This window comes from Carica papaya, chromosome 6 (genome assembly GCF_054855325.1).
Source record: "Carica papaya isolate Zhongbai chromosome 6, ASM5485532v1, whole genome shotgun sequence".
NCBI lineage: Eukaryota > Viridiplantae > Streptophyta > Magnoliopsida > Brassicales > Caricaceae > Carica > Carica papaya.
In genome coordinates, this window is record NC_142314.1 from 6,828,287 (window position 1) to 6,850,799 (window position 22,513).

Genomic DNA, 22,513 nt, shown 5'->3' on the forward strand with positions numbered 1-22,513 from the left:
ATAGAGATTGATTAATGATGATCATAAATTTAAGTACATATTTTTTTATATAAATAAATCAAATATTAAATAACTTCAATATAAATTTGAATACCATATTTTTGTATAAGCAAAAGTTATATAAATTAAAAAAATTATGAATTATAATAATTCATTTGGTTAAAATATAAAAATAATTAAATAGTACTGCAGACGATATATACAATAATAATAATCGTAAATTTAACTATACATTTTTGCACTAATTAATTAATTAAATTTAAAAATATTTATTAAAAAAAAATACGCTGACGTTGATTTTTCTCTCATTTTGAGAATTAGGCCACGGCGTTTAACCGGTTGCCTGCATCAAGGAGTTGCTTATCCATATGTACCGGAAAAGGAGCAGCCAAACAAAAACATCTCGTTCGTACACCTCATTTCCTCCATAGATAATAGCAGGAGTCCTCGGAGGTGGGAGCTCCATTTTCATTCTTCACTTTGTAGTTCGAGTCTACATAAGGCAACGCTGTCCCTTGTTCTATATATATATATATATAATACCTACGAATTTTATATATACTGTATACATATATATATACACATATATACACACAGGTAAATACGCAGAAAGGGAGAGAAGATGACAGAAGAGAAGGCGAAACAGGAGGCGATGCAGATCATAGGAATGTTCCAAGTGCTCCCCAAATTGGTTGTCTTCGATCTCGATTACACTCTCTGGCCTTTTTACTGGTATATTTCTCGCTTAATCCACAGAAACACCATAATCCTCTGTTTACCTTATGTGTACGTTTATTTGCTTATGCATGTATATCTAACTGGGTGCATTCATCGCGATTTATTGATCGATTGAATTTTATTCCTAATTATCAAACTCTACCATTCTAAAATTTTTAGGCTGATTTATGTCCTGTCTAGCCCTAAAATCGCTTATCAAAGTGGTAGGTAGAATATCATAACCTTCTTACACTAAAGGTACCGCTGACTACTGAGTACTTTCACCATTGCCGGTAAGGAATCGATGTTGCTATAAACCGTTCAAGTGACAAATTGTTAAGAGCAGAGGATAATATGGAGCTTGATGTAGCTTGTTTTGTACAATACAATTGTTTTATGGGTTGTTTTATCAGAAAACATTGTCATTGTTCTATAATGCTCATCACTCGCTTTCGCTTTTTCTAGTTGCTGTTTAATGATGATTTTCTCATAATTTCATTTTTCATATTTTAAGAGCGGTAAGTAATTTATTTATGAGAATGGTAATGCAATTATTTCCTGCAGTTACATAAATTTGAATATGGTGTGCCAATTTACATGTTCTTTTACTTTTTCCTTTGACTCCAGTGAATGTCGATCCAAACGTGAAATGCCATCTTTGTATCGCGATGCTAAAGGCATATTGTGTGCACTCAGAGACAAGGGGGTTGATTTAGCTATTGCTTCAAGATCGCCAACACCAGACATAGCTAACACGTTTCTTGATAAGTTGAACATCAAGTCTATGTTTATAACCCAGGTGTGTTAATAAGAGTCTACACTCCCTGGCTGCTTCTCTTTCTAAAGTACTTCAGTTCATTCTATTCCATATGAGTTCATGGGATTGTACATATTGAAACCATTGTTCGTCTGTTCCTTCTTTTGTTTGTTTGGAAGATATGTGCATGATTTATTCCAGAAGAATTATGTGCCATCTGATATGAGGACATCATGGTCTGTCCAACTTTCATACACTTTGGATTCCTGTGTTGACCTGGCTCGAATACATGTCCAAGTTCAATGTTTAGGTTCTTATTGTTTCTTTCTTTTTAAAATAATTTTGTTGTTGCTGATTCTTATCCCATATCTATGGCCTTATGTTAGTTTATAAGCTTCTCATGATTATGTTTTTTTTTTTCCTTCTTTAGCAAAGAGTGACAAAAATTGCCACTAACATTTAGATGACTCTTGTTTTGATTTTATTCAGGAGATTTTTTCCAGTTGGACGCACAAAACTGAGCATTTTCAAAGAATCCGTTCAAGAACAGGGGTGCCTTTTAACTCAATGCTCTTTTTTGATGATGAAGATAGGAATATCCAAGCGGTAAATATGAATGTTGCAATTCTGTTGTTAATATGCAGTTTACATGTTAACCTTGCAAATTTATCTGATAAACAATGGAGGATCCTATTTAATGAAAAAGAACAGTTGGTGTTCCTAATTTTTATGAAACATAGCTCATGCAGCCAATTAAACTGCAACTGTAATGCGGAACAGGTTTCTAAAATGGGGGTCACAAGCATCTTGGTAGGCAAAGGAGTTAATCTTGGTGCATTGAGGCAGGGACTCACGGAATTCTCTCAAAATTGGAATACATCTCAGAAGAACAAGCAAAGGTGGGCAAAATATTCTCAAAATCCCAATTCATCAGGAGAGAACGACCAGAAATGAATGCCTTATTCTGATCTCGTTTGATTTTGAACGCTATTGATTCTCTGCATTCTATTAACTGCATCATTTTATTGGAACTATTGTACCAGCGATGGGGGAACTGTGGAGCATTTGCTTGTATATTTTGTATGCTATTTAGAGCCATTGAAAAGTTAATGATTTGCACAACAAACTTTATATCTAATTGATGTTAGAAGATGCTTATAAATGCTGGAATCTTAAAATTTATACTCACTTATTTGGCAACTTGTTAGTTATCTGGTTTGCATTCAACTGTAGCTTCATGCCATTTCTTTTGAGGCTCTAGCTTCACAGTAAATTTGTCATTTTAAAAGCTGATGATTTTATTAGACATTTTTACTGCAACAGAAAGAAACTATTTCTTTTTTTTTTTTTCTTTTTTTTATTCCACTAAGGTTTCACAATTCCAACTCATTTTTCTACACTTGTATTGGTTTTATTTTCAGAAATAACTAATTAATCAAATTTTATTTGAAAAACACATTTTTTCTTTAAAAAAGTCTAGATTCTTATGTATTTAAGCTTTAACAAAGAATTATATATCCTTATATGTATAAGTACGTGTATAAACTGATACAAACAAAGCGTCAATGTCTTCTTACGGATCACTAGATAAACAATGCCTTCACATTTTATTTTCTTGCCCCCAGAGCATAGCCATATATCCTAATAAAATACAAAATCCTGATGACTTCTCAGATATATGAAGTGTCTACAATAATCTCATTTGAACTTCGAAAATATTTCGTAATTTATTACGGTCCGGTCCTCTCTTACTTCGGTTTAATCCTCACTCAAAAGAAGTTTATATTTTTTGTATTTTGGTTCAACTCAACTCAATTTATTCTAATAAATTTTCGACCAAATAAACAGCCTTATCTGGCATCAGTATGAGGCTGGGGAACGTTGCCTGCCCCGCTAGACCTAAGGTAGAATCTTGCAAGAAAGCATGGGTCAATCAAAGGCCCTGGCCTCACGTTGTCTCGAGGAATGATGTTGGCCTGAGCGACTTAGAGTACAGTCTCGATCTGAGCATGGTTCGAGCCAACTAAAAGAATAATCTTATTTCAGGGCAAGGTTCAAACCCAAGTTGACCCAAGTGCAACCTCAACCTGGCCAGCCTAACTCAAGTAACTGTCCACACCCACGTTCAATCCCAACTTCCTACCAACTTCGGTGGAATGCTTATTGGGGATTTAACCTTCACCAAAATGTTGTTTTTCCCCTCACTTAGGACTGACTATGGGCAAAGTCGTTGCAAAGTACACAAATTAGTATCAAAATCATAGTTAAACCCAAAAAGGACAACATGTTTAGGGGCCAGAGAAACTGAAGCCTCTTTTACTTAAAAATCAGTAATTGCGTGATATACAAAAATGTCTTCACACGAAACTATACATCTTCATAATCCTGGACATGATCCTCCAGTATTATGTTTTAAAGAAAACCAGTGTGAGAGCTAAACAATGAGCCATTTCCAGTGGTATGGTAAAGAATGATTTTTCCTGCTGATCAGATAGATCATTTCAAGCTCTTTCTGGCATCAGAAGTAAAGTTCTGCCCTGTGTCGCTCCAATTCCTGTAGTTGTCTACAAAATCCAATTATTTATTTATTTATAAACTCTCAGTTGATTGAAGCATGAAACTGAGGAGAGATTGAATAGTTAAAAAACTCAAGTAGCTCCTAATATTTACATGGATGAACAATTTTAACATAAGTATGAAGCTAATCATGCGATAAAACTGAACCATGAAAACAATGTAATACAGACTGGTGTAAAGATTTTCGTTCGCTAACTAAATTTGAGGGAATATAGCCCAATATAGAAGACTGAAAACCAGTCTGTTGGACATGAATCCTGGTCGGTGACCACTTAAGGTAATTAAGCAACAATGACCGTACGCATAAACAGAATATAAATAAAAGTTAAGTTTTGCATTTCACACCCTACTTTTATTTAAAGGAATGAGGTATGATGAGTTAGTGGGCACCATTAGGTCATCTAATAGCATTCGTTATGTCCTGAGGTCTGAAAGCAATGAAAGCTCATGCTTAAGTTTCATTTCTTTCCATATATGTTTCGAGAAGACAATGAAAATTAAGGCCTGAAATTTAGTAGCTCGAACCAAAGGAATATTTCCTTCCTGGATTTATAGAACTTATGCAGTGAATCCAAACAACTTATCAGATGGTCTTAATTTAAAATATGTTGCAGAAGCGATGCCAATCTAGTGGTACACTATAACATTTTCATGAAACTAGTTAAATCTGACAGTCCTTCACTACCAAATTGTCCGGTTCTAGAGATCTAGATTAGATCTTTATTGGCTGATTATCAAAATCTTTTCTTGCAACCATGATGCTCAACCACAGGACTTTTGAGAGTCAAATGCTAATCATATTCTCTACCTCTATAGAATCAACATTGTAACAAAACCACCGAAGATTAGGCCGTGGCAAAAAAACAAGAGCAAAGAAAGAGAAGCCCTTCAAATGACAAAACATCATTTAAGCTCTCAGACATGATTGCTTACCTCTAGATCCCTGATTGCTTGCTCTCTCGAAATTTTTTTCTGCTGCCGAGCACATTTAAGAAAGCCAATGCATAGAAGTCCCTGGTAGTCAGTAATGCAATTAGGTTTCTAACATTAACTATTTTATGTACGAAGTCTGAAATAAAAGTCACATCTAAACATGACAGACTAGCAAGTTTCAGCTAAAAACTAAACAAAGCACAAGAGGAGTTCAAACATAAACAACCATGAGAAGATAAAAACAAAAAACAATGTAAAAAACTACATTCCTTTTTATTTGATTAAATCAAAAAACTATTGAAATAGAAGAAAATTAATAGCCATTTAGTTGAATTTCTCCTCAACCTGCTGAGCAAGATATATTAAAAAGCTATAGATCTAGGTTGAATCAGCCGCGGATTAAATTAATTAAACTTTAAAATTTTCATTAAGATGTTTAAGCTATAATCTATGAGCTTTAACGCTTTAAATAATGAACTATCTCACAGAGGAACAATCCTCATAGCAAATAAAAAAGCTCAGGTGAAAATTTACTACAGATTCCTATGATTGTTTAGGATTTGGATTTCCATTTGAAAATCCAGCATAAATTTTCCGCGAGTGGAGAGGCTTTTCTGGCAGAGATAAAGAAACCTGCAAAACATGGGAAAAGAACACCGAGAAAACCTACCAGTAGCTTCGTCGAGCTCAAGGATCAGGATCACAACAGACCCTTTCTTGGCGGTTTGCAGATGCTTCAGCATCATAACTGCAATCACCGCGATTACATGCATTGCCATCAATGCCCTCTCTGCTGTTCGTTCATTCAAGAATGGACCATATGTATATCTTTAGCACGTGCATCTGTATTTTTGTTTACGTGCAGATATGCATGTTATCTATGCATCTTCGTATGTCTACAGGTGAATGCATGAGTATGTGCTTATGTGATATTTCAGTGTTATGCTGTGGAGATTGCGATTTTCGTAGTTCTTGGGAAGCAAAATGTGAATTTATTATCAAGTTTTCGAAGGTTCGTTTTATCTATTCTCTTTTGTGATTTTTTCTTTTTTTTTTTGGAATAAATATCTTGGAAGGTTACAGATGCAAAGTGGTATGAAATAATGTATTATAGATGTAAAATAGTATTTTTTATTAATAAATTTTAAGAAATTACTGCATATGCATGCGTCCTTCTTATGTAAGACATGATGCAAGAATGCAAAAAAGATATGCGGAATGAAGACTATTCTATATTATATTCCTCTTAAAAATTTCTCAAGATAGAACAGAGAAAGCAAACCTTCCAAAACCTGATATCCCCAGTCCGTTTCCGCAAGAATCGCGAAATATGCAATCACCACAGCATAACACCGAAATATCCTGTCAGAATATCTACACAACATCCATCACCATATAACAATCACAAACACATACCCATGCATTCACCTATAAACATACTCAGACACAGATAATATGCATGCAGACAATGCAGAGAATCGCGGTGAGAGCAGTTATGAGGCTGAAACATCTGCAAACAACCAAGAAGGTGTCTGGTGTGGTCCTCAGACTCGAACTCCAGGAAGTTACTGGTAGGTTGTCAGGCCTTCGTTATTTACTTAATTCAAATTTAAATTCAAAAGTAGGTTGTGAAGAAAGTGCTTCACCGCAGCCTGCGCAGCTGCCATGCAGCGTGTTAACATGAATTTCTGAGTTTTATTTTATCGGGTCATCTTTGGTGTAATCAAGCACAACTCCGTGCTTATAAATGTAATCGTACAATTCAATAAAGTTAGTTTTTTCCTCTCTTCAAAAAAAAAAAAAAACAAAAAGAAACAAAATTCTTCTGAAATTAAAGAAACAGAGGGTGTTGTAGCCTTGGACTCTGTTTTGCAGTTCTCTCTCTCTAAATTTGCTCACTGTCTCAGCTTCTTTTGAAACTATTACTCATCCGATCCAACAAGTGGTATCAGAGGCAGGTTCTCCTACATATCAAGTGAATCAAAAATTTCTCAAACCTGATGGCTACCTTAGGAACTACCCCTGCACCGCCATTCAGCGGAGAAAATTACCATATGTGGGCAATAAAGATGCGAGCTCACCTTAAAGCTCTGGGTTTATGGGATGTTATTATACACGATAGCAAACCAACCTCACTACAAGAAACGACTACATTGAACCAGATTAAAAGACACGAGGAAGAGAAGGCCCAAAAACCAAAAGCAATTGCTTGCCTCTTCTCAGCGGTTTCGGACAGGGTTTTCTGTAGGATTATGAACTATGAATCACCCAAGGAAGCATGGGAGAAACTGAAGGAAGAGTTTGATGGAGGAGACATAAGCAAGAAGATCAAACTACTGAGGCTGAAAAGTGAGTTTGCATTACTCAGAATGCAAGAAAATGAGTCTGTTAGGGACTATGCCTCCAAACTCTCGGATATTGTGAATAAAATGAGATTGTTGGGGGAGGACTTTCCTGATCAAGAGTGATAGAGCAAATTCTTATAAGTTTACCACCAAAATTTGAGTCTAAAATCTCAGCCTTGGAGGAACTTGCAGATATTGATAAGATTTCTTCAGCTGAACTAATCAAAAAGCTGCAATCACAGGAGCAACGTGTCAACATGCATGCTCGTGTACCTACTGAATGAGCCTTATTCTCGTCTCAAACCAAAGCTACCCCTTCAAATCAGTATCAAGGCAGAAGGAATGGAGGAAATCAAACTGGAAACCAAAGTTCCAGAAAACAGAAAAAGTATCCTCCTTGCAACATCTGCTCCCTCACAAATTATTTTGAGAGTGAATGCTGGTATAAGGGAAAGAAAGCTGTCCGATGCAACTTCTGCAAAAGACTTGACCACAAGGAGAAGTTCTGTAGGCAAAAACAAAAGCTGGAAGCAGCACAATCCAAGCAGGAGCTGCAACATGTAAATGTCATTGAGATATCCAGTGAACAAAGTAATACAATTCTTGTTGCTTTAAGTGAATTGACAGTGGAAGACGACAGCCTCTGGATTGTTGATAGTGGTTGCACTTCTCACATGTGCAAGAATGAAACCATGTTTGTGTCACTTGACAAATCAGCAACAGGCCAAGTAAGACTTGGAAACGATATGCTGGAATCCATAAAAGGCAAAGGTAATGTTGCTACAAAAACGAGGGAAGGTAGGAAACTTATTACTGATGTGAATTTCATTCCCACTCTCTCTCAAAATCTACTTAGTGTAAATCAAATGAGCAATAATGGATACTCAGTTTTATTCAAAAACCAATGCTGTAGAATCCATAATCCTAAAGATAAATTGATTGCTCTCATTCCAAAAAGGAACCAGGCGTACTCCTTGAATCTCCAAGAAGTAGTTGAAATGGCAAACGCTGTCACAATACCTGAAGGGAAGCTGTGGCATAGACGTTTTGGCCATTATCATGCTGTTGAGTTACTTCAGTTGCAAAAGGGAGATCTAACCAAGGATCTTCCAAATATAGGAGCTACCGAAAAGGTTTGTGGTGTCTGCCAATTGGGAAAAATGGCTCGACAAACATTTCCTACTTAGACATATTGAAGGGCAAATCAAAAGCTTGCACTAATTCACTCGACATATGTGGTCCAATGAGTGAAAACTCAATGAATGGAAACAGGTATTTTGGTTTATTTATTGATGATTTTACCAAGATGACCTGTGTGTGCTTTCTGCAGAACAAAGTTCAGATAGTAGACGAATTCAAAAGATTTAAAGTCCTGACAAAGAAGGAATGTGGATGTGTGTTGAAGTGCTTAAGAACAGACAATGGACTTGAGTTCAATTCCGGTGAATTCAAGGAATTTTGCTCCAAAAATAGGATCAAACGATAACTCACAGCGTCATATTCTCCACAACAGAATGGTGTCTCGGAGAGGAAGAATAGAACCATCGTGGAAATGGCAAGAAATATGCTTGCTGACAAACATTTACCAAAAGTGCTTTGCGCTGAGGCAGTAAACACTGTTGTATTTCTGCTCAACATGTTGCCCACAAAGGCAGTGGAAGGAATGACACCCGTGGAGGCCTGGAATGGCATAAAACCATCAACTCAGCATCTGAAAGTGTTTGGGTCGATTTGTTACTGTCATGTTTCAAATGACAGAAGAACAAAGCTGGACGAGAAGGCTGAATTGGGTTTATTTTTAGGATATAGTGCAGAAGAAAAAGCATATCGGGTTTTGAGCTTGAAAAACAATAAGCTCATGATCCAGAGAGATGTGTTGGTAGATGAAACAAGCTACTGGAACTGGGAGAAAAGGAAAATAGAAACAGATTGTTTAACTGTTGAAGCTATAACCAAATTCAGTCCAACTCTAACATCTAGCTCAATTGATGTAACAGAGGAAGAAGGTGATAGTTTAAATGAGGAAAGCATAAGACCAAATAAAATGAAAAGTCTCGCCGATATTTATGAACGCTGCAGCCTTACTGCGGACGAACCTGTAACCTTTGAAGCAGCTGTAAAATAAATTCAGTGGGTTAAAGCTATGGAAGAGGAAATACGTGTAATTGTGAATAATGGAACCTGGACTCTGGTTCTAAGACCGGCAAACAAGAAACCAATCGCAGTAAAATGGGTATTCAGGCTAAAACAAAATCCTGAAGGTAAAATTAACAAATATAACGCTCAGTTGGTTGTAAAGGGCTTTGCGCAAGTACCTGGTGTTGATTTTGCTGAAACGTTTGCACCAGTAGCAAGACATGAAGTCATACGTCTTATTTTGGCACTTGCAGCCCAGTTTTAATGGCAAGTAATGCATTTGGATGTCAAGGCTGCCTTCTTAAATGGTGACCTGAAGGAAGAAATATTTGTGGAACAGCCAAAGGGATTTTTAGTTGCAGTAAAAGAAGATCACGTGTATATCCTGCATAAGGCTTTATATGGATTGAAGCAGGCACCCCGAGCCTGGTATAAGAAATTGAATGATTATCTTCTACAGTGTGGCTTTAAGAGAAACAAAACTGAAACTACTTTGTACGCCAAAATTGAAGGAGAAGTAAAGATATACACTATTGTGTATGTGGACGATATATTAGTCACGGGAAACAATGAAACAGAGATAGATGGATTCAAGAAGTAGTTAGAAGATCAATTTGAGATGTCAAGTCTAGGGCGAGCTGCTTATTTTCTTGGACTGGAGATCAATCAAATAAAGGGAGGGATCTTCCTAAGTCAGTCCAAATATGCTCGTGAAATATTGATTAAATTTAAAATGGAAAGGTGTAAAGTTGTAAGAACTCCATTAACACTTAATCTAAAGCTGTCAAAGGATTACAGTGGAAGTGAGGTTGATAAGGGTACCTATCGAAGTCTAATTGGTAGTCTTCTCTATCTCACTGCTTCAAGGCCAGACATGTTATGTGCAGTGAGCCTTCTATCAAGATTTATGGCGGCTCCCAAACAGATGCACATGGCAGCAACTAAGCATGTGTTAAGGTACTTGCGGGGGACTTGTAATTTTGGAATATGGTATGATGCTAAAGTAGGTGAGCTGCTAGGATATACAGATAGTGATTGGGCCGATTGTATTGATGATACAAAGAGTACTTCAGGTTATGTATTCTCTGTTGGCTCAGGAGCTTTCTCATGGGCTTCAAAGAAACAGAAGATAGTTGCACAATCAACAGCTGAAGCGGAATACATTACAACTGCCACGGCTTCAAATCAAGCCATCTGGTTGAGGCAAGTAATGGTAGACATGGGGTATGCATTACACAGACCAACCGTAATACGAGTAGATAACAAGTCTACAATTGCTATCACCAAAAATTCAGTCATGCATGGACGAACCAAACATATCAAAGTAAAGTTCTATGCCATTCGAGATGCTACGAAAAACCAAGAAATTAGTCTTCTACACTGCCCAACTTATGAGCAGCTTGCAAACATCTTTACAAAGTCGCTGCCTAAGGCTAGGTTTAAGGACTTGCGAAGAAAAATTGGAATCAGGGATAAAATTGTTAAGGGGGAGTGTTGATTTTACCGATCTTATCCATTTACTTAATTCAAATTTAAATTCAAAAGTAGGTTGTGAAGAAAGTACCTCACCGCAACTTGTGCAGCTGCCATGCAGCGTGTTAACATGAATTTCTGAGTTTTATTTTATCAGGTCATCTTTGGTGTAATCAAACACAACTCCGTGTTTATAAATGTAATCGTGCAATTCAATAAAGTTAGTTTTTTCCTCTCTTCAAAAAAAAAAAAACAAAAAGAAACCAAATTCTTCTGAAATTAAAGAAACAGAGGGTGCTGCAGTCTTGAACTCTGTTTTGCAGTTCTCTCTCTCTCCTTGACTCTCTCTCTCTAAATTTGCTCACCGTCTCAGCTTCTTTTGAAGCTATTACTCATTCGATCCAACACTTCTCATGTTCTTGGTGTTTTTTTGGCCCTACCGAGAAAATTCTCTCGTCTCATGGAAAATTTCTACTGAATTGGCAAATGGAAATCCAAACCCTTAAAATCATCGGAATCCGCAGCAAACCCTTTTCCCCTCCGCTTGTCATTTGCTCGGAGGGTTTTTCCTCTGCGAGATAATTCGTTCTTAAATGCGAAATTCATTCCCCTACAATTCATCCAAGGTAGTTGGATCATACGTTTTGTTAATTCTTTCTTTCAGAATGCCACGTATAAATTCCAAATACTAAAAATATTAATATTTAAAAAATTATAATGTAATAATTAAAACATCAATATTCTTATAGTTAATTTAATAAATCCAAATACTAAAAATGTGTATATATATATATACTTTTTAATTCTTAAACATTACGTTTCTTTTTTATATTTTATAAAAATCAACTTATTTAAAAATAATATAATGTTTAATTTCTACTAAAATTATAAATATAATATAAATTACATCAATAAAGACAATCTACTCTTATATCTTCTTTTAATTTTATATACATTGCATATAAGTATAAGAAGAAATGGTAAATTGACCAAAAAATTTTCAAAAAATCCAAATTTATAAATTAAAAATAAATTTCCAGAGACAAAAAATTATTATAATTAGAATGCTTTACAAGAGTAGGCATGTCGATTCAGTCCAAAGGGAGTCTTCGAAATCAGTCCAAAATTATTATAATTAAGGTTTCGTCTCGCAATTCCAACTTATTTTCTACACTTATACTGGTTTTATTTGTAGAAATAATTAAATAACAAGATTTTAATTAAAAGACGCATTTTAAAAAAAAAAAAAATCTAGGTTCTTATGTATATGAGCCTTTACAAAGAATTATGTTTACTAATATATGTATATCTGTGTACGTAAAAACTGATACAAACAAAGTCTCAATGTCTTCTTATGGATTATTAGATAAACAATGTCTTCACGTTTTATTTTCTTATCAGCAGAGTACAGTCTTAACTCTCAATAAAATACAAAAACTTGATGATACCTTCTCAGATGGATGAAGTGTTTAGGATAAACCTTATTTGAGTTCGATGATCATAAATTTTTGTCTGACCCTCTCTTACTTTGGTTTGATCCTCATTCAAACGAACTTTGTACTTTTTTGTATTTGGTTCGACCCAATTCGGAATAGACAGCCTTTTCTGGCATCACGAGGCTTTAGACCGCAAAACATTGCCTGCGCCACTAGACCTGGGGTGCAATCTTGGAAGAAAGCATGGGTCAACAAAAGACCCTGGCATAAGGTATGGTCCCGGCTCGGGTTGTCCTGAGGAATGGTGTTGGCCCCATGCGACATAGACCACAGTCTCAATCTGAGCATGCTTCGAGCCAACTAAAAGAATAACCTTAGTCCAGCACAAGGTTCAAACCCAAGTTCACCCAAGTGCAACCTCAGCCTGGCCAGGGTATCCTTGAAGACTCAACTTTCAATCCCAAATTTCTACCTACTGTGGTGGCAACGCTTATTGGAGATTTTGTCTCCATAAAAATGTCTTTTCCCTCTTTACTCCAATTTGAGGGAAAATAACATATGCCTATATAGACTCAGTTGGGACTGCTTATGATTAAGTAGTTTCCAAGGTATACAAGTTAATATCAAAATCAAAATTAAACACAAGGAGGATTTGTTTAGGGGCCAGGAAAACTGAGACCTCTTTTACTTAAAATCAACAATTGCCTGATATAGAGAATATAAAAGAATTATAAAAATGTCTTCACACAAAGCTATACATCTTCCCAATCCTGGACATGCTCCTCAGGTATTATGTTTCTAAGAAACTCGGTGTGAGAGCTAAACAATTGGCCAAACACAGTTTTGACACACCCGACGAACAACTTGCAGCCACTTTCCTGTGGTATGGTAAACAAAGATTTTCCTGCTGATCAGATGGATCATTTCAAGCTCTTTCTGGCACCAGAAGTTGTTCAAGTTCCGCTCTGCGTCGCTCCAATTCCTGTAGTTGTCAACAAAATCCAATCATTTATTTATTTATGAACTCCTTGTTGATGGAAGCATGAAATTGAGAAGAGCTAAATATTTATAAAACTCAAGTAGCTCCCCATATTTACATTACGGATGAAAGGACAATTTAACACAAGTATGAGGGCCATCATGCGATAAAACTGAACCATATGACAATGTAATACAGACTGGTGTACACATTTTCTTTTGCTGGCCAATTTTGAGGGGATATACCCCAGTATAGAAGGCTGAAAACCAGTCTGCGGATTTGAATCCACCTACCCGATAGGAATCCTGGTAGATGGCCACTTAGGAAACTAAGCAATGACCATACACGCAGACAGAACATAAATAAAAGTTAAATTTGGTGTTTCACACACTTTTATTTAAAGGAATGGGGTATTATGGATTATTGGTCACCATAGTGGCATCTAATAGTGTTCATCAGATTCTGAGGTTGGAAAGCAATTAAAGGTCAGGCTTAAGTTTCATTTGTTTCCATATATGTTTAGAAGACAATTAAAAATTAAGGCCTGATATTTAGTAGCTCGAACCAAAGGAAGTATTTCCTTCCTGGATGTATGGAACTTACACGTAAATCCAAATAACCTATTAGATGGTCTAAATTTAAAATATGTTGCAGAAGCCATGTCAATCTATTGGTACACTATAACATTTTCACGAAACTAGTTAAATATGATGGTTTTTCATTATCAAATTGTCTAGTCCTAGAGTCCTTTATTAGATCTTCATTGGCTGATTACCAAAATCTTTTCTTGCAACCATGATGCTCAACCAAATGACTTTTTGGGGTCATGTGCTAATCACATTCTCTACCTCTATAGAATCAATCATTGTAACTAAACCACCAAAAATCAAGAGCAAAGGAAGAGAAGCCTTTTGAATGACAAAACATCATTTAAACTCTCAGATGACTTCTAATTATGAATCCATGATTGCTTACCTCTAGATCCCTGACTGCTTCCTCTCTCGAAATTTCTTTCAGCTGCCTAGCACGTTTAAGAAAGCCAATGCATAGAAGTCCCTGGTAGTTCGTAATGCAATTAGGTTTTCAACATTATCTATTTTTATATACGAATTATGAAATAAAAAATCATATCTAAACACAAGTGACCAGCAAGTTCCAGCTAAAAAGTAAACATTTTCTGAAAAAGAAAAAGAGAAAGTTATTCACAAAGCACAAGGGGAGTTCAAAACTAGACAACCCTGAGAAGATAAAAAAAAGATAACCAATAAAAAAAATTTAAAAAAAAACTAGAATCCTTTTTATTTGGCTAAATCAAAGCTGTTGAAACCAAAGAAAATTAATAAATGAAGCCATTTAGTTGAATCTCTCCTCAACCTGCTGAGCAAGACATATTAAAAAGCGAGAAAGCTAGGTTGAATCAGCTAAGGATTAAATTAATTTTTTTTTTTTTTTTTTTGGAAATAAACTAAGGATTAAATTAATTAAACTTCAAATTTTTCGTTAAGATGTTTAAACAAAGATTTCTACCAATCTAAATAGAAAAAAAAGTAAGATATTTATACTAAAAAGAAAAGGAAAAAAGGACTGCTACACCATTATGTAGCAAGTTGATGGTCTTCTATTTTCTTACCGAAATAGTATAGACTACACCACAAGCAAGGAGCATATAGCTTGCTATATTTTGAAGAAGGACAAGATCCTTTTGCTTGGCAGTATAATCAGGGAAAGCTCTTGTCATCACAGCAACACTGAAGGAAGATTAAACTATAGGTGAACGTATTATTTATGTTGTATGTGCATGTTAGAGAGCATGTGGTTATGCACAATGGATTAAAAGTAGTTTCTCAAGGTTAGATAACAGTCCAATGTAAGTTATATTGCAGTGACCTCAATCTTGAAGGAGATTTGTGATGCTTGCACTATATTCTAAATAAATTGCTCTGTGGTCACACTTAGCCCTCTTTTAAAAGCTAACAATATGTTTTGCTGCAATTAAAGCTTGTCTATAACCAATGAAATGGGAGTCTCAGTGCTCACGTTTGAATGATGCTACGAGCCCCCATAGAGGGGCATCTTCCTAGGATCCAAACATGCTTAACCTTGTTATTGTGTTGGATTTAGGTTGATATTATGAAGGAACTAGATTGATAACAGGAAAAATCTCAAAGACACAATGGAAAAAAGAGGAGAATAAAAAAGAAAGTTCTTGTTAAGCACAAAACATACAAGATCTGAAGCATACCCCTACCAGCCCAGTACTCCAATACCTGAAAGATGTTCAGAATAATATGAACATAAGAATTACGTGACAAAGGAAAGTATCATAGATGGACAAAATATATATGCTGAAACATTTAAATAAAAGTAAAATTTTAAATAATTCCCTAATGGAACATCATTACTTCTTTTCCTTATTTTGCAACTTCTACAACATGGGCAAGGAAGCAAATCCTGTAGTAGCTGTAGAATTTCTTTTTCTTCCTTGCACAAAGAGGACTTGTTGGATTTAGGGAATAGTTTTTACTGAGGTGCTTATTCTTACTGTCACTTAATGAGTATTGCTCTCCATGGAACAAAATATACTGGCATTTGAATAATTCAACCAACAAAAGTGAGAAAGGAAAATCCAAGAGCATCCTTTTAATTGTACACAAACAGCTTCAATTAAAGGTAGGAAACAATGTGACATCACTTTTAGAGGAAGTATATCTGCTTACAAGTTTGGGTTGAATGAAATAATCTTTTCAGAGTTGAATTATAACACAATGACCCCTCCTGAATCAAACAATAACTGAGTAACCATGACCTTTCAGAATATAAATTAACACCAAAGAAGTAGGAACATGAATTTTAATTAGAAAATATGGAAATCTTAGAGTTCATTTCACATCTAGTGGAAATTGAAATAGTTTTTTTCACTAAATGGATGCTTTATAAACTCATTGATTCATCATTCACTTATCGATTACAATAAGTCTTGGATGTCCAGCATCACGTATCTCCATTTATCAGCCATCTTCACTTACTTTCAGCTTTAACAACTTCAATGTAGATCAAGTTACAGATAACCAAGAGCTGGTAGGCATTCTCCATTCACATTTGTTTTTCAACCAACAAAATAAAAATGTCTAAAAGTATTAGATAGACCTAGCTCTTGGACCAAATAACTAGAATGAGTTTTTGAATTGAATATGGCAGGATAATAATCTAAAATAAGAAAAAAAAATCATGCTTCTTGTGATAGTTAAGTTTCATTTCCTTATAATTGCGAAAAGGCCTAATACATAAAGCTATAATAGAAATCAACAGGAAACCAATACGGCAGACTTCCTTTAATAAGATTCATTAACTGCCAAATAATTTACCTAACAGGATAAAACAAGGCAACGAAAAGAAGGGGCAGATTTCAAGTACTATATATATATTATTATATTCGTCTTCAAGATTTCACAAGATAAAACAAAGAAAGAAAACCTTCCAAAATCTGATGATAAATCCCCATTCCGTTTCCGCAAGAACCACGAAAAATGCAATAGCCACAGCATAACACCGAAATATCCCGTCGAATATCTACACAACATCCGTCACCACATAACAATCATAAGCACATGCTCTATGGACATACGCAGACAAATAGATAACATGCATATGCGCATATAGACAAGAATACAGATGCACGTGCTAAAGAGAATATATGATATATATACATCAGCTTCGTTCTTGAACGAACGAACAGCGGAGAGGATATTGACAGCAATGCAGAGAATCGCGGTGACAGCAGTTATGAGGCTGAAGCATCTGCAAACGACCAAGAACGGGTCTGGCGTGGTCCTCAGTCTGGTGCTCGAGGAAGCTATTGGTACATTATCGGGGTCTTCGTTTCTCATGTTCTTGTTCTTTCTCTGACCGTCCGAGAAATTTCTCTCGGCTCACGGATAATTCCTGCTGAATTGGTAACTGGAAATCTAAACCCTAGAAAATCATAGAAATCCTTAACAAACCTTTTTATCCTGCGCTTGTCATTTGCTCTGCGGTTTTTTTTCTCTGCGAAATGATTCGTTGTCTAAAGCGGGATTCATTCACCTGCAATTCAAGCAAAGACAGTTGTCTCACTAGTCAGTTTCCCGTTGACACGTGTCGGTCAAGATTCCTATTTGCCCATGTGGGCCACCTTGGAGAAGTGGAGGTTTGTTAACGGTCTGATTTTACATCACATTTTGTTAATCAATTTTTTACATATTAGTTCCCAAATACTTTTTTAATGGTTAAAATATTTTTATTAAAAAATTGTAACATAATAATTAAAACATAAACATTTATAATTAATTTAATAAATCCAAATACTAATATGTGTATGTACATATATCTTTAAATTTTTAAATATTCTTTTTTAATGATTTATAAAAAATAACTTATTTAAAAAAATAATAAAATTAAATATGATATAAATTACACAACACTATGTGATAAATACAATCTACTCTTATATCTTCTTTTAATTTTATATGCATTAAATATAAGCATAAGAAGAATTGGCAAATTGACCACAAATTAAAAAAAAATACAATTTATAAGTTAACAATAAATTTTTGAAAGAGACGGAAAATTTATTATAAATAAAATGAAATTTATAAATCTTTCGTGATAAATACTAACTAGATATGATTACTAAAAAAAAAGTAAAAATATAAAATTAAAAAAAGAAAAAAGTACAACTAGTGAAAATCACGGTAACATCCCATTTTTTATGACAAGAGAAAAAGATAGCAAATATAAAATGATGGTCCAAAAAAGAGAGAGAGAGAAAGAGAGAAAGAGAGAGAGATGATAAAGCTTAAGTGACGTTAGGAACAAATGCTTTCCTAAAAAAAAATTTTACGACTACGTATATTCACATTTGTTAGTTATGTTTAATTTAAAAAATTAAATATTTATTTTTATTATTCAAGAAAATTGTATGACCATTTTTATTTTTAGCAATGTAGTTATGTTTAATTTAAAAAAATTAAAATATATAATAATTAGTTTTTTTTTTATACATGATATTCGTGTCTATTTCTTTTTGATATTGATATATATAATTTATATAATTACATTAAATTGTAATTGTTTTTATTATTAAATTTACAAAATATTATGTCATGAAAAAGCTTCCAGTAAAAATAAAAAAACAATGTGTTTGTTGAATATAAATAATGTATATATTTTTTAAGGAAAATATGATTAACAAAATAACATCAATTGTATATTATATAAAATAAATAAAAATATCATATAAAATATATATATATTAATAATAAGTTTGAGAAATGTTTTTGCATAAAAATAAATGAGACGTTACATAAAATAATTATTACTAACTAAAAGAATTTATTGCACTTATTATTAAATATATTAAAATTAAATATAATGTATACAAAATATATATATATTAATGATAGTAAATTTAAATACAAGTTATATAATTATTATAATTACTACTAAACATCTTATATTCGCTAACTGTAGTAGTTGATATTTGGATTACAAAAAAAAAATTGTATTTCTATATATATATATATATATATATATATATGTATATGGTAATAATACTAATAATAATAATATATAAACATAATTATATATTTGAAGAGAGGAAGAGGGAACGGTGTCGTTTGGAGAAGAGGGAGTGGACGACTAGGATGAGATGGGATGGACGGTCAGGATAAGAGGTAGGTGGGATATAAATAAGAGAAAAGAAAAAAAAAAGGAAGGAAAAAAAAGAAAAGGAAAAGAAGGAGAGAAAAAGGGAAAAACAGATAGAAGGAACGGGGAAGAGAAGATTAGAGAGAGAGAGAGAGAAGCCGGAGCAGGAAGGAATGAGAAGAGAGAGCGGGAGAAGGAAGACGGTGACGGCGCAAGCTACAAAAGCGCAGAAAGAAAATATGGAGACCAGAGGTATAGTAAATTTAAATTGCAAGTGTAGGATGAGGAGGAAATGTGGAGTTGTGACTGTAATGGTTGAAGAAATATATGAACAGCTAAGTAAATGGAGTAGGAAACCATGATAGATGGAATAGGAGAGTGGAAAGAGACTGTGAGTGATGGAAACGTGGATTGGAGCTGTGAGTAGAGAGAAATGGTGGAAGTCGCGGGAGGAGAGATCGATGAGTTCGATGAGTGAGTGAGTTACCGCTAGAGAAAGGAGTATGGTGATTGCAAAGGTGAAAGGGAGTTCGTAGAAATGTGGACTGGAGCTGTGAGTAGAGAGAAATGGAGGAAGCCGTGGGAGGAGAGATCGATGAGTTCGGTGAGTGAGTGAGTTACCGCTAGAGGAAGGAGTACGGTGATTGAAAAGGTGCAAGGAAGTTCGTAGGGAAATGAGGTGAGTTGGAGTGAGTTTGGACGGGCAGAACGCGCACAGGTGAAAAGTGCTGGAAGCCGAGGCAAACGAAGAGGAGGCAAGAGAGGTATTGAGAGGGGAACGGTTAGAGGTAGAATGAGTATGTGAGGGTAGTAGGAGAGAAGCTAAAAGAGGAAGATAGGGAGAAGTAAAGTGCTGTGAAAGTGTGGTATTGTTAGGAAAATGAGGACAAAAAGCCGAGACAAACAAGGAGAAGGGAAGAGAGGGATGGAGAGTGGATTGGTTGCTAACAGGGAGTGTAAGCGTGTAGGGGTGGAGTGTGAGTATTTTAGAAATTAAGGAGTAGAAAATATAGGCCTGTAGTGGTTGTGTGTGTGTGTGGTTGGTGTAGAGGTGTATTTGTGTAAATGTGTTGTGTGTGGGTGTATGTTGCATAGGAATGTATGTTGGTGTAGATGCTATAAATTTATGAATTGTATGGGCGAGTACTCAAGGTAGAGGTGTATTTGTGTACATGTGCTAAGTGTGAGTGTGGGTTGTATGGGGATGTGTTATGTATGTTCTGTAAATATGTTAAGGAATTTGAGAGTTTTAAGACAATGTTGATGGTTTAGGAATAACTTATGTTAGAAAACCCGTCGTGGAGGTTAAGTATGCGAGTTGCAGAGCATCTTGAGTAGGAATAGGGTGAAATTATCTTAGAGGTGGTTGAGCTGGGGGACGTTGATATTGGTTGTCGTTACTTAGAAAGAGCAAGTCGATCGGCGATAGTGGTGATATTTGGGAGTTTTCGAGGGGTATGATGTTGAGTCGCTGATGTTGGTGACGGAAGAAAATAGTACTGTGTGGGTGGCCAGCTAAGGGTCGAGTGATAGAAGAGTAAATAATGGTCGTCGATACTGGTGACGGATGGGAGTAACCGTGTGGGTGAGTGGTCGAGTCAGAGTCGAAATGGTGATATCGGGGAGGGGGGAGGGGGGTAGGGGGAGTGAGAACAACGATTAACCATTGGGGAGACGTAGTAATAGTGTAGAGTTAAAGAGTAGGAAGGAAGCATGACTTAGGTAACGGGAAGGGAAAACATATAAGAACGGGGTTTTAATTTAGTTTGTATGTTATACTTGTGATTTAAATTTACTGTATTGAGTTATATATACTCATTCTTTATTATTTACAGATGATGTAACACTCAGCATTTGTTTTTATTTTTATTTTTATTTTTTTAAATATAGTTATTTATTTATTTATTTTATTTTAATTTAATGAAAAAAAGGGGGTAAACATTTGTTAAAGATTAAATTGAAAACAACTTTGAAAAAAATGGTGAAAATTTGGGTTATGGGAGTATTTTTAAAAGAAAAATTAGAAACCGGGAGTCAAACCACAATTTAAAAAAGTTACGCCACGTCAGACGCCCGGTCAGCAGCCCTGACCAACCAGGACGCGCCAAGTGGCAGAGGCACTGACGCTGGAGGCCACACGGGGGGAGCCACATGGGAGATCCGCGTGCGCGCGATCGAACAGCTGAGGTCCGTTCCCGCATGCACGGACGATCCAGATTGAATCGCGCACGGACGGCCCATATTGAATCGTGATGAATAGTCCAGATTCACTCCCTATTTAATCGCGATCGGACAGTTCATATCAAAAGTGATGGACGACCCAGATCAAAAGTGGATGGATATAAATAATCTCATCCGCACCCAAACCTTAACCCTAACCGCCAGAACACCTCGCCGGAAAAGACAACCCAACTGCTAGGGAGCCGACCGTCGTCACCCACCGCCACACCGGAACCTTTTTTTACCACCAAAAAAGGTAAGAAATTTTTTTTTCATGAAATTCAATTTTAAACACATCTATGGCCAAATCGGAGTGAAAAAATCGGCCAATTGACCGAAAAATACTACGAAAAATTTCACAAACTGCCTCTGATGAGGCCCTTTCTGATTTCTGTTTCCTGTAATTTTTCTACCGTTGTGATCACCGTTTTCTTCTCTACAAGTTGATCGAAGCGAAACACCCAACTGCATCGTGAGCTGGAGGAGCCGCTGCACCGGAGAGCCTCGCCGCTGGTGAGTTTCGATTTTTCGTATTTTTTTGGTCCACCGAAACCCTTTAGCGTGTGTGCTCGCAGGAATCGATGCAAAATTGACTGAATTCGACCGAAAACGATCGACCCGAGGCGAACCGCCGTCATAGGCGACGGTGCCGTTGCTGGAGCACGGCTGAGCCGCCGTGCCGGATTTCTAAAATTTGCTAAGTAGGCTTTGGGACTGATTTTTTGGTTTATTGGGATATTTATAGGTACCTTAAGCGCGTTTCAGTTCCCGAAGAAAAATTTAGGGAACCTAAAGACCACCCGTAGGCGCAGTAACTATTTAGCTTTTCGACGTTAATTCAAGTAAGGACCCCTTATCTTATTTCCTGTCATAAAATTGAAGTTTAAATAAATAATAATCTCGATGTTTTTTACAAATTAAATAGATGTGCATAATTAATTACAGATTGCTAATGGAGACCGAACCGGATATTGTTCTCTGTTGATTTCTGATGAATTTTTTTGCAGTCTAAAAGCATGATGGTTTCTTGTTTATCTATTTTATGGTTGAAATGCATGTATTATTGACTTACTTGACCACTGTTTGATTTTGGAATCTAAGGTATGATTGCATTACCGGATGCATATTTATTTGTTTATGTAATTATGTTTGATTTGGTAACGGAGACTAAGGAAAAACAAGAAATGTGATCTAATAAACAGATAAAATGACAGCCTCAATAGATATCATAAGAGATGGTGGACAGACCGGGTTC

General features: G+C 35.6%; 4 protein-coding genes across 5 annotated transcripts in view; 3 read left to right on the top strand and 1 right to left on the bottom strand.

Annotated features, from left to right (window-relative positions):
* LOC110816186 (Cysteine proteinases superfamily protein) overlaps positions 1 to 453 on the top strand; it is a 41,541-nt gene extending 41,088 nt beyond the window's left edge. The window contains exon 15 of the mRNA XM_088222387.1: positions 322 to 453. Coding sequence (XP_088078513.1) covers positions 322 to 435 — 114 coding nt within the window. The 3' untranslated portion in view covers positions 436 to 453. The remainder of the gene's footprint in view (positions 1 to 321) is intronic.
* Positions 322 to 2,674, top strand: LOC110819046 (Haloacid dehalogenase-like hydrolase (HAD) superfamily protein). Of its 2 annotated transcripts, none has more exons than XM_022048130.2 (5): positions 322 to 453; positions 598 to 732; positions 1,345 to 1,516; positions 1,964 to 2,080; positions 2,255 to 2,674. In XM_022048130.2, the coding sequence occupies exons 2-5, from the start codon at positions 623 to 625 to the stop codon at positions 2,426 to 2,428; spliced, it is 573 nt and encodes a 190-aa protein (XP_021903822.1). In that variant the 5' UTR covers positions 322 to 453; positions 598 to 622; the 3' UTR covers positions 2,429 to 2,674. The 2 variants fall into 2 exon arrangements, with proteins under 2 accessions (XP_021903822.1, XP_021903821.1); XM_022048129.2 differs by having other exon boundaries at positions 371 to 502.
* Positions 2,675 to 6,984: 4,310 nt separating this feature from the next.
* On the top strand, positions 6,985 to 8,516 carry LOC148253260 (uncharacterized). Its single transcript, XM_088222373.1, has 3 exons — positions 6,985 to 7,333; positions 7,504 to 7,598; positions 7,656 to 8,516. Exons 1-3 carry the CDS (start codon positions 6,985 to 6,987, stop codon positions 8,514 to 8,516), a joined length of 1,305 nt encoding a protein of 434 aa, XP_088078499.1.
* Positions 8,517 to 12,966: 4,450 nt separating this feature from the next.
* LOC110819038 (vacuole protein) lies at positions 12,967 to 17,388 on the bottom strand. The gene is made up of 6 exons (XM_022048121.2): positions 17,061 to 17,388; positions 16,828 to 16,923; positions 15,580 to 15,620; positions 14,984 to 15,101; positions 14,329 to 14,409; positions 12,967 to 13,356 (listed from the first exon to the last, which is right to left on the bottom strand). Exons 1-6 carry the CDS (start codon positions 17,238 to 17,240, stop codon positions 13,300 to 13,302), a joined length of 573 nt encoding a protein of 190 aa, XP_021903813.1. The 5' UTR covers positions 17,241 to 17,388; the 3' UTR covers positions 12,967 to 13,299.
* Between the last annotated feature and the right edge of the window lie 5,125 nt (positions 17,389 to 22,513).

Coding starts and splice junctions, on each gene's coding strand:
- LOC110819046 (XM_022048130.2), top strand. CDS start 623: ATGACAGAAGAGAAGGCGAAACAGGAGGCGATGCAGATCATAGGAATG. Junction 733..1,344: donor ACTCTCTGGCCTTTTTACTG/GTATATTTCTCG, acceptor CTTTGACTCCAG/TGAATGTCGATCCAAACGTG. Junction 1,517..1,963: donor AGTCTATGTTTATAACCCAG/GTGTGTTAATAA, acceptor GATTTTATTCAG/GAGATTTTTTCCAGTTGGAC.
- LOC110819038 (XM_022048121.2), bottom strand. CDS start 17,240: ATGAGAAACGAAGACCCCGATAATGTACCAATAGCTTCCTCGAGCACC. Junction 15,621..16,827: donor TTATCATCAGATTTTGGAAG/GTTTTCTTTCTT, acceptor AACATCTTTCAG/GTATTGGAGTACTGGGCTGG. Junction 13,357..14,328: donor AAGCAGTCAGGGATCTAGAG/GTAAGCAATCAT, acceptor TGACAACTACAG/GAATTGGAGCGACGCAGAGC.
- LOC148253260 (XM_088222373.1), top strand. CDS start 6,985: ATGGCTACCTTAGGAACTACCCCTGCACCGCCATTCAGCGGAGAAAAT. Junction 7,334..7,503: donor CAAACTACTGAGGCTGAAAA/GTGAGTTTGCAT, acceptor CTAAAATCTCAG/CCTTGGAGGAACTTGCAGAT. Junction 7,599..7,655: donor GTGTCAACATGCATGCTCGT/GTACCTACTGAA, acceptor CCTTCAAATCAG/TATCAAGGCAGAAGGAATGG.